Below are 11,278 nucleotides of genomic sequence, written 5' to 3' on the forward strand. Positions count from 1 at the left end.
ATGACCAGTTCCTGAGACAGAGCATTGGGTCTGAGCAGCTGGTGTCATTAGGATGCCAACCCAGAAATACAGGTCCTACAGGGATAGCTTTTTAAAGCTCACCACTTTCCACCTCTGAGCCAACAAAACTGCCCAACAAAAGCCCCATCTTCTCTTTTCCTGTTTTTCTGGACATACATGACAAATCAGACCATTTCCAGATTGGTTTTCTTTGGATAACCCCTGCATCCCCGTCCAGAGCTCTGTTCAAGTCAGCCAAGGGGGAAGCTGAGCTGTCATCAGCTTCGTTCGAAGTATCAGCATTTTCAGAAGGTACTTTGTGGCAAACGTGTGCATGAAATCACAGGCTCCCAAGGGACTTCTCCCACATGCACCAGCCTGGGTGAAGCAGACCTGCCCGCTGACTTGTGCAGCACTGTTCGAAGTACAGGGCTAGAGTACTGAAAGTGCTCGGATAGACAGATGCCTTTGGGAATTAACTGCTCTCTGATTTGCCTAATAACTCCTAACTGAAGTGATTTTCTGGTTTACGTGTAACAGCTGGTGACAACAGTATGTTTACTTTTAAGTTAAGCTACCCATTTAATAAGTATTCAGTCAAAGCCTTGTAACTTTACACTTGTAATTTTTGCTGACTAAGCTCATCCTATTGATTTTATGCCTCAATTTCACCTATACCCACAACCACTCAAAGAAAATAAAGAAACGTCGAGTTGTCCTTTCAGCTCCGTGAAAATGCTCTTCTACACGAGGGTTTTGGTATCTTAGAAGATCACAGGCAAAGATATTCTAGGTCCTTCATCTCAACCTGAAGCGCCAGCAAGCAACACCACCACCAGAAGCCAGGGGAAGGCATGCCACTTCTCCTCAGGCAGTTTGGACCACTTTTCTTCCCCTTTAGGAGAACAGGCAATCCCTGTCTGATTAGCACAGTTGGCACGCACGTTAACTCCCTACTGCACTTTTAGCTCAATCCCAAAGATTCAATGAATACATTTTTATTTAAGTGCTCAATCACTTTCTTGCTGAGAGGACAGATTCCTTTGAAGTGGGAAACCCAAACTAAATAAACATATCCACAAGATCCAAGTCTCAAAATAGAAGCCATTGGGTTGCTAGACTAAGTTATTCTGAATGCAATTTTCTTAAGTGAATCTAATGCTTACGAAGGGCCAGAGTGACAGAGACACTAATCCCCAACTGCCCAGGCAGGAGCAGCATGCCGAGCAGCTGTGCTGCCTTCCCCTCAGCGTCCTGCAAGAAGGGACCAAACCCAACAGCCAGATGAGAACAAGTCTTCACGCCAAACATGCCTTATGACCAAAACCAGCTTAGAGATAAACGCCTGCTAGCCAGGATGGGGGCGGTTTGGGGGTAAATGGGAGTCATTTATGCACGACTGGAGCACCACAGCACCGGCTCCCCTGCAGCAGTGGGGAGGACACTCACTGAGGACAACCTGCCTCTACTAGGTCGAGGACCCACAGACCAGCCGGCTCATGGCAACGTTCCCCTCAGACCAGCCACACACTGGATCGGTGTCCGTCCATGCAAGAGCAACACAGGAGATCACAGCGGGCTGCATGATGCACAGATCTCAGGCTGCAAAATGTTCAGTGTCTGTGTTAAAGCACTCTTGCACGTCTGTCTTCTTCTGAGACACAGTGTTTTACCACTAGGGAAAAAAAAAAAAAGCACATGCCTCTAATGGGGCTTCAGAAATATTACAGCAGCAGTAAAACACTTTTGTGTGGGTTATTTCCTTCCCGTATCAGGAGGAGTTTTCCCTAACTATAAACAGAAGTTAAGTACTCGGGAGGAGCCAGGCCTGTGGTACCCAGGCTTTTCAATGCCTGCAGCCATGCAGTGCTGCAAGTATCTGGAAAGTCTTTTCCTCTTTTGATGCCTGAACCTGCGGAGCTTTAAGCTTTCTTCTTGAGCCATATCCTCCCTGGCACTTGCAGCCCGTAACAAGCTATTATTATTAACATTTTTTCAGGGCTGGATTAAGTTGGAGAAGAGGTGGCACAGCACCAAAACAACAGGAGTATATTTTGCTTTTAAACCACCTTAAAATATAAGCAGCAACTCCACCATTTACAGTTCATATTGAATTAGCTCCTAGATATATAGAAAAAAGGAGATTTAGTACATAAGCATATACACATACTGATATACAAAAGCTCCAACTTTGATGATTTGTAATGGGTGGGGTTTTTGATTACGCCTCCATTGAAGCCACACACATGCAATTGCTGCCTCTGGACTGAGACATCAGGAGAACATTTTCTTTCCCCCTTGCCCATTCCCAATTAGATAGATTTGCTAATTGCATCACCCTGACAAGAAGAAGGCAGCAAAAGCAGAAAGGCTGTTTTCTTTGCCCAAGGACCACACTAATGATGGACATATGTACATAAGATTCTGCCTGGATCGTGCCATCTTATCATGAGCAACCAGATCAGGCTTCAAAGGCCAACCTAGAGGCACCACAGTAACTTCTTCTGCCCCCTTTCCCAAATGGAGAATTCATTTCACTAAGGCGAAGAAAGAAAGCACCACCGAAACTCAGCCCACGACCATTCATGGCTCGGATTTGTGTTTCACAGAGACCTGGCTCGTATCTTAGACTGATCAGCTGTGACGCTTGAGTCAGAGCAGCTGACAGACACGTTTGCAGCAGTGAGGTCCCTCTATTAGCGCTGAGCAGATTCCTCTTCTCCCCCGGTACTGGTTTTTGGCGCGACTCGCCAAGCCTCTCAGCAAATAGTGCTAAAATTCCTCCCCGCGCAAACCTGAATAAACCCCAGCAAGTTCTGCTTCCATAGAGTCAGGAAGCTTTGTGCTCCTCTGCACCTGATTTCGAAGTTATTTAAGGAGCTAATCAGCATTATTTGACTTCATTGAAACGACATGCTCTGCGCAGGGTGAAGCAGCAGAGGCTCAGCGCTGCGTGAAGAGCTGCGGCTTGTTGAGCCCCTTGGCTACCCGTGCAACCCATTTCCTCAGGCACGGGTCTGGGGTTGCAGGGGAAAGAAAGAGACATCTGACAGGACCACAGCTGCCTACGGCTCTTGGAGCATCCTGCTCCAGTGCCAACTTGGGAATTAGTGCAAAGCTTTCTGACGGGTGATACGGGAGCAGGAGCTGAGCCCCAACATCTGTGCTACAAAGCCCATTTCATATTGGGCCAGGGAGCTTTCAGCCGACCACGGCTCCCAGCAAGTGCCTACAATGTCACAGTCAGCAGAAGCAAACTCTCAGGAAAAGACAGTATTATGAAAAATCAGGTTTGTGTCCTTATGCAGCTCCTGTACATTCCCCTTGGGGTCCCAAAAATTCCCCACATGCAAGTGAACCAGCCTGCTTTCAGAGGGACAGCAAGATGCAGCTAGGGAAACAAAACCCTCTTAGTGAAGATCTGTATGTAGCCAGTCATTCTTGCTTTTTCTACCCTCATCCTTCCTCCTGTCCATATTATCTGTACAATTTCTCCTGGGACGTTAGCTCTTCAAGACAGGAGCTATCTCCATACTCCTTGCCATGAAGAAGCACACATGAAATATCCAAAACTTGGGCAGGGTAGGGGTGTCCTGCGTTTAAATGTTGTTCCTTGAGTTCAAACCCTCTTAGCAGAATTCATCATTTTCAAATGGATATGTTGTGTTTTGCAAGTGGCTGTAAGGTTGTATCCTCCAACCTATTTAACACCTCCAGCTGCTACAAAGAGACAGTTTAGCCACCAAGAAATAAACCCAGACCTGAAGAACAGATAAGAACAGACAACAGAGAGGTTGCAGAAATCCTCTACCTTCCCACAGGAAGTTTAATTCATTGGGAAAGAGAGATGACCAAAGACAAAATTATTTTTTGGATGAATTTAAGACACAGAGAAATTATTCTTCTTCAGTCACCTCCTTTGCCCCCACGTTCCCATCACACAGATGAGAAAGGTTTGCTACCTCAAAACTAGTCTTGTTAATGAAAAAAAAAACCCCACACATGTTAGAAAACAAACAGCTGTCTCCATCTCCCATCTTCAGTACCCTCACGATGCTGAGAAACCAAAAGATATCTCGAGCACACAGGATGCACATTCACCAGGTGTTACTGCGGTTTTAGTACCATCACGTGCCACTTCTCCTGCAGCCACCCAAACCAACTGCTTTGCTTTTTCACTTACACAGCTATCTGATAAGAATAGGTACTGCGGCACTTGGCTTGTACCTGAACTTGAATTAACACTCTCCTGTTCCTACAAATACAACTTGTAAAAGGCAAATCAGTTGCCAGTAAAAGAAAAAAAATTTTTTAAATTAGATTTAAAAAAAAAAAAAGAGGAGCAGAATGGGGAAGATGAGACCACTCTAACAATAGCAGATTTTGGAAGACTTTAAATCCTCCTCACACACCCTCTCCCTCCCAAAAGCTGCACTGAAATTACACTTCAGTTTCCTTCTTTTAAGGCTTATTAGACATGTTGTGTCTGACTATAGATTTGTACTTTAATTTTACAAAGCAAGAATGTAAAGTGTTTGCCTTTTTTTTAAAAAAAAGGCATTATTTTCCTATATATGCTGGCAAAAGTAACTTTTTTCCCATTCCAAGAAAGCTTTGCTCTCTCTGCCCCGGCATAGGAAGTCGAGGCCGCCTGCGTCAGAGATGGTCCCTGTCCTGGGTCTGGCCGTGTTTCCCCGGGGGGTGCATCCCCTGGGCAGTTTGCAGGCAGCCGGGTCCTTCCAAAGCAGAGAAAAGATTCAGCGCCCCAGGGCGGCTTTTTAATCCTGCCTAACACCTCCAGGCAACAGATGCATCAACAAGAAGCGGCTTTGTCATGCAAATAGAAGGGCGCAGGTACACACCCCAGGGCTGCTCTATGCACAAATGGCCAGGGACTGACACCCCAGGAAAGACCTCCACCTCCAGACCTTGCTGATCTCCACCGCTTCTTGCCACCCAGCCCTGGCACGTCCCCCCAAAAAGGGAAGCAAGAGCAAACCTGCGGGGCAGCGGTTGGGACCCCGCAAAGGTGGACAGGCAGCATCCTGCGGCGCTGGAGCTGTGGTTCGCCATGAAGCGAGCAAGCGTGTCGCCTCCTGGATGCGGCGTTTTGATCTCGCGTGCATTAAAACCCAGCTGTCAGCTAGGAGACTAGCAAAGATTATAGTTCAATTAAACAAAAAAATTATTTAATAACTCAAGCGTGTAGCCTTGTGGTTAAACTGAAAGAACTCCAGGCTTCTGTCAACATTGCAGCCCTGCAACGGCACTATTTTACCAAAACAGTGGTGCTGCTCTAACATGCAAGAGCAACACTGAACTAAATTAGCCCCTCAGATGTTCAGCAGGCACCTTTAGAAAGCAGACTCGTTTCCCTCCCTCCTCCCCTCCAACGTACCCTTGTAGGATGGTTCCTCAAGTACCTGAGCAGGCAAACAACCTCTGAGAGAAGCCAATATTCTGGGGGCATCAATGCCAGATCGGTAAAAAGCGGCAGCCACACGGCATGCATATGCAGAGAAAATCTTCAGTGAATAATTTAACTGGATTTTGTTATTCGAAGCCTTGCACCAACACCAGGGACATTCTCAGGAAGGTAACATGGGAAAGAGTGGGTAAAAAAATGGTCTGAAGTTTCCCAGTCCTCAAAGAGGCAGGTTTGAGTCTTGGTGCCCTCTTGAGAAGCTGCATCCTTTTCCCCACGATACATCCGAATTGAAGTTTTCTGTAAAGCTGCCTTTACAACAACAAATATCAACAGACCATGGTCAATGTGCTTCACCCTAAATGGCTGTAGGTCTCTGAACTGTAATTTATACACAAAAAACCCAGAGCTATAGAAAGAAATATATTACATGAGTTTTTGCATCTTTCAAACGCAAATGGTGACATATAAAAAGGGCAGATCCATGTGTTTCCCAGTGCCCAATCACCCTGTCACTCCGAATCCAAACATCCACTAATTTAACACGCTTTGCTACTGTCAAATTACCAAAACACATTAGGCCCCCTCTTTTTTGTTTTTGAAGTCAAAAGCCATAACCCTGGAGAAAAATCAAGAACATTGGAGAGCAAAATAATGCCAGTTGTTTGACGGAGACCGCCAAGTAAAAATCTAAGAGCAAATAAGGCAGAAAACTGCTTTATCACAGGGAAATAACAGCATCTAACTTCTCATATCACAGCACACACAACTGCAGTGGCATTTTTTCAGCGGGATGCCTACGAGCAAATTTGTTTCCCGCTCCACTCTGGTTATACTAATATAATTTCCACAGTTCATTTTAACATTGCCTCCCCATCACTCTATATGTATACCAAGAGGTTTACAAAAATAAATGGGAATTGACTATCCAAAATTAAAAGTACAACAAAAGTGCATCTACACCAATGGAGACTGAAGGACCAACCTGAAAGAATCAGTGCCTAACACAACATAAAGGAAAGCTGTAACTACTGCATCACGGTTGACATTAATTCCTAAACGACCATTTCACAATTCGGGGCTGAAGATACAGAGTATGTTTCAAAGCAATACTGCCAGAAACATAAAGCCTTCACGCAGAGCAACTGATGGCAGAAATAAATATCAATCAGCAAAGAGCAATGCCATATCTGAAGGCAAAAAAAAAAAAAAAAAGAATCCGATCTTTTCATCTTACTGACAAGCAACTTTAGCAGTTCTGCTTCCGGCCCTTAATTTTCCTCAACAGACGAAGAGTTAAAGCCAGAAAATTCACATCTGTCCCAGTCACTACAAAGACGGCATTTACATCATTCTGCCATACATTATCCTACAGTCATAAACCAGGGCTCCCCCCCCCAAAGCCCCCAGCCCTGTTCAAAGGATGTCAGACACCACAGACGTTAATCTCAGCTTTTCCACTGTGATCACAACCAACACCTCCAAGAGCTCTCAAACTCCACTGGACGGAGGCTCTGAACAGCAGAAGCACAACCTTCACCGTAGCCGAAGCTACCCAAAAAAACCCCAGCATGAACAGGCACTGCAGACCAAACAGGAGGAAACCCAGCTCGCCAAAACCAGTCTTTGGAAGAGATAACTCACTGTTCTGGGGATGGGTGGCGACAGAGATCCATTAGGCATGTACGGGTCGTTATTCATATTTGGCATCATGATATACCCAGAATAACCAGAGTATGATGGTCCCTTGCTGTATAAGCCACTGTCTGGATGCTTTCCTATGGAAGAGGAAACAATGATTACATTATTCCCCACATATACATTTCTTGTAAGTTAGAGCACTTAAACAGGTACTGTGCATTCATAAAAATGTTCTGCATGCAAACATTTCCTTACTCATGGAAACGACCTCTGACAGAAAGCGGTCCGCAGCAATTTGTAATAACATTTTTTTAAGAAAAGTTAATTCTTAAAGGAGCACCTACTCTCAGTGAGTTTATCCTTAAAATACAGAATAGCCTTGGAGTAACCAATTTATTTTGCTAGTCCCTGTTCAAGTCAAGGCAGAAACATCAGCAATGACCTCACATTTCTCGAGTAGCAGTTTTCCCCCATTTTATACATCCCTCTAGGATTTGTGGATTCAGAAGTATTGCCAGTATGGGTTTCCAACATCATTGTTAGGAAAGGGAGGAACAGGGCAGTGATAACTAGCTATAATCATTTCCTTCTCTCGCTGAGCAGCGAACAATTCATTCTGGCCACGCTCACCGGGAACAATTAGAGGGCAGGGGCTCGCTTGGAAGGAGACCCTAACAATTTGGGGGGGGGGGGGGGGGGGGGGGCTGTTGAACACACATGACGCTACAGTCAAGAGGGAAGCCAAGAGAGGGAGGCTATTTGTAGCAAAATAGGTCCAGGTCCTGCAAAGGGGGGTGAACAGGTCTTCCACCTATGTGACTGTTGACAATGACACTACTGAAAGGTGAGATTTTAAGAGAATGCAAGGCTGAAAACTATACAGAGCTGACCTCCTTTCCCTCACTGCCAAAACGCTATGAGCATGAATATTATTACTTTTAGGCTGTATAATGACCAATTTGGAGCAAGATTGCCACAGAGCCCCGGAAAGCACCAGGACTGAACTGTGTCTGTCTTTATATGGAATTTATGATCTGGTTTAGTTTGTGATGATAAGCATTTCATTTTAAACATAATCTCCCATTCCTCACAGCACACATTCTTTGTACGGGTGTCCAGCTTCCTAAGAGATATTCAATGGACTCTGTTATTTCCTCTGTCCTCTTCAATCAAAATTAACCAGCTGGTATATTAAAAAAAGTAAGAGGTCTGTTCATGCTTAGATTTGGAAGAGGAGATTTAAGCGACAGGCTTTGGCTATGGGGAAAAAAGCACAGAGCTTCTGAACACACACAACACTCGGCTGCGCTATATGAGTGAAGAGATAGATGTGTTTAAGCTGATATCCTAAAAATAGTTATTTCTTCAGCGAAGATCCATTTGGCCTACTTATCAGTTTTTAAACAACTGAAATACCATTTGGTCACTCAAGATAAACGTGCTGCACACATTCACGTCCTTTTTAAACGCAATTTGTAAGCACCCTGGCATCCCCCTTCTCCAAAAGGTACTAAATTTATGTTTCCCAAAAGAAACCAAGCTCCAGTTTGAGGACCGTGCAGAATCTCACAGAGAGACTAAGAAGGACAATATCACAAGACAGGACCGTTTGCTTCTCACCTTCCTCGGGGTGCTCTCTGCCTTTATCATGGTAGGAATCCTGTGCTTGAGTCTGCCTGGAAACCTGACCGCAAGGAATCCACCATCAGAAAAGAAGAAGAAAAAGAAGAAAAGTCATTGTATGGATGCTCATTTATCGATCACAACGCTACAGATTCTTGTAGAAAGAAAAAAGTTAGGTCAAGAGATAAGCATCTTTCTTTTCCCTCTTAAGTCGCTTGGAAGGCAACTGTACCAGAAACGTTTGTGTAAACGATCGTTTTATGACAGTGTTAATAACTATGGGGCTTTGCGCAGAGTTTCTAGCAGAAGCGCCCTACATTTAACGAAAGGGGCTTATTTCTGGAAAATATTTGGAGCTTCGGCAGTCAAAACACTCTTGGTAAAAAGATACCAAAAATAATAATGAAAATCAGGTTGCCCTCATTACCAGATCTTTAGGAAAGAAAAAGAAAAAACAAAGGTAATAAAAGAAAAAAGCAGGTTCCCCGCTCGCCCTGAAGTTGTTTTAGCGTCAGGAATTTCTTCCCAAACAGTTTTATGTAAATCCCTGAAGGAGTTTACGGCTAGTGCTCCGACCCCGCGGATTTTACCGAAGAAATTTCATGGCTGCTTGAGTTCTCACACCACCGCGCCGTCGGGGGACTCGCGGGAACTTTCTCGTCCCGGGCCGAAGCGCGGAGGAGGCCGCCCCCCCCCCCCCCCGCCACCCCCCCCCCCCGCCCATCCCCGGGTGCGGAGGGGCGCGGAGCCCGCCCGGCTTTGCCCGCTGCTCCTCTGGAATCGGGAGTTGGGGTGGGATGATTTTTTTTTTTTAGGGGAAATTTAGAAAATAGGAGTTTCTCCGGTGCCCCGCCGAAGCTCCCTCCGTCCCTCCCTCCCGGCGGCGGCGTCCGAAGCCCGCCGCATCCCGCGTCCCCGCGGTCGCTCCGCGCTGCCCCGCGGAGCCCCCGCGGCCGCGCACCTCGTGCCCGTTGGCGCCGGGGGCGATCTCGGACTCGTTGACGAGGGAGGACTTGATGTCGGCCAGGTCGCCCTCCTCCTCGGGGTGGCTGATCTCGGCGAAGATCTTCTCCTTCTGGGGGTCCCCCTCGTCCTTGAAGGGGATCATCTCGTCGGTGGCGCAGAGCTCCGGGTCCCCCCCACCGCCCCCGGCCCCCGGCAGCTGCGGCATCCTCACGGCAGCGCGGCGTCTGCTGCGGCCGCCGGCCCGCCGCGGGAAGGGGAGCGGGAGCGGGAGGAGCAGCGGGGGGAGGAGGAGGAGGAGGAGGAGGAGGAGGAGGAGGAGGAGGAGGAGGAGGGAGGAGGAGGAGGAGAGAGGAGGAGAAGGAGGAGAGAAGAAGGAAAAATCCCGTGAAGTCCTCTGGGTTGCTCTCGGCAGCTGGAGACCCCCGCCCGCCCGCCCCCTCGGGGCCGAGGTACCCCCGCTCCCGCACGGCACCGGCCCCGCGGGGAGCCTCGCCCCGCCGTGCCTCACGGCCGGAATAAGTTGAAATACACCCGATTGTGTCCCGCCCGCCCCCGGGGACGGCGCCGGGGCCCGCCCCCTGGGAGCCCCGTCCCACCCCATCCACCCCCCCGGGCCCGGGCTCACCCTGGGGGTGAGGGGACGCGGAGGGGAGCGGCGCCCGCCTGAGTTTCGCCTCCGAGTGAAGTTGCCGCCACCAGGGCGGGCCCGAATTAAAACGGCTGGGGGGGGCGGGCAGGGGGAGGGGGCGCCCCGGCGGACGGGGACAGCGCTGCCCGCGGCGCGCACCCACCGGGCTTTTGTCCGCCGCTTCGCCCGCGGCTCCGGGCACGGCTGGGCTGGGCTCGGCGGCACCGCAGGGGGCGGGGGGCGAGGAAGAAACAGCCCCGGGAGGGAGGGAGGGAGGGAGGGAGCGAGCGGGCAGGGAGGCGCCCCCCCGCTTCCCTCCGCGCCCGCGGGCAGGGAAAAAAGTTGCCGCCGCGGCGCCTCCGCGCCCGCGGCCGCCTCCGCGCTCCGCGCCCGGCGCGGGGCCGCCTGCCGCAGCCGGCGGGCGCGGCGCCCCGCGGGGGGCGGCGGTGGGGCGCGGGGCGGCGGCGCAACTTCAGCATCGCGCCCGCCCTCCCTCCCCTCCCGGCCGCCCTCCCTCCCTCTCTCGCCCTCCCTCTCTCCCTCCCTCCCTCCCCCGTCCCTCCGCCGTCGGGGCGGGGCGGGGGCGGCGGAGATGAAAGGAGCCGCCGCCGTGACTGACACCGCGCCCAGGGCGGGGGGGCGCCGGGGCCGGCGGCTCGGGGGGGAGCGGGTGCGGGGCTGCCCCCGGGCAAACTTTGCTCAGGCCGCGCCGAGCAGCCTCTGCGTGTGTGCGTGTCTACATGTACATGCGTGGGGGTGTGTGCGTGTGCCGCACCGGGTGGGCTGCGCCGGGGCGCGCAGCTCCTCTCCCTCCCCAGCCAGGAGCTCACCAAGGAGGGCGCAGGCTCGCCGCACCCCCGGACAGACAGACCGGCTTTTTTAGGGCTGCTTTGTTGAGATTTCCCGTTTTGGGGGGCGGCGGGGGGGTGTGTGCGTGCTGCGGACACATGGCGCTGCGCGGGTAGGGGGGAGCGGGTGGAGTGTGCGAGGATTTG

At 50.0% G+C, this 11,278-nt stretch overlaps 1 protein-coding gene across 4 annotated transcripts in view; it reads right to left on the bottom strand.

Moving 5' to 3' along the window:
- Positions 1–10,473, bottom strand: part of LEF1 (lymphoid enhancer binding factor 1) — a 69,635-nt gene extending 59,162 nt beyond the window's left edge. For all 4 annotated transcript variants that reach the window (XM_074866895.1, XM_074866896.1, XM_074866892.1 and 1 more), the window contains exons 1-4: positions 10,447–10,473; positions 9,651–9,879; positions 8,687–8,750; positions 7,070–7,203 (exon numbers count right to left, since the gene is read on the bottom strand). In XM_074866895.1, coding sequence (XP_074722996.1) covers positions 7,070–7,203; positions 8,687–8,750; positions 9,651–9,860 — 408 coding nt within the window. In that variant the 5' untranslated portion in view covers positions 9,861–9,879; positions 10,447–10,473. The remainder of the gene's footprint in view (positions 1–7,069; positions 7,204–8,686; positions 8,751–9,650; positions 9,880–10,446) is intronic.
- Positions 10,474–11,278: the final 805 nt, after the last annotated feature.

This window comes from Strix uralensis, chromosome 4 (assembly GCF_047716275.1).
Source record: "Strix uralensis isolate ZFMK-TIS-50842 chromosome 4, bStrUra1, whole genome shotgun sequence".
NCBI lineage: Eukaryota > Metazoa > Chordata > Aves > Strigiformes > Strigidae > Strix > Strix uralensis.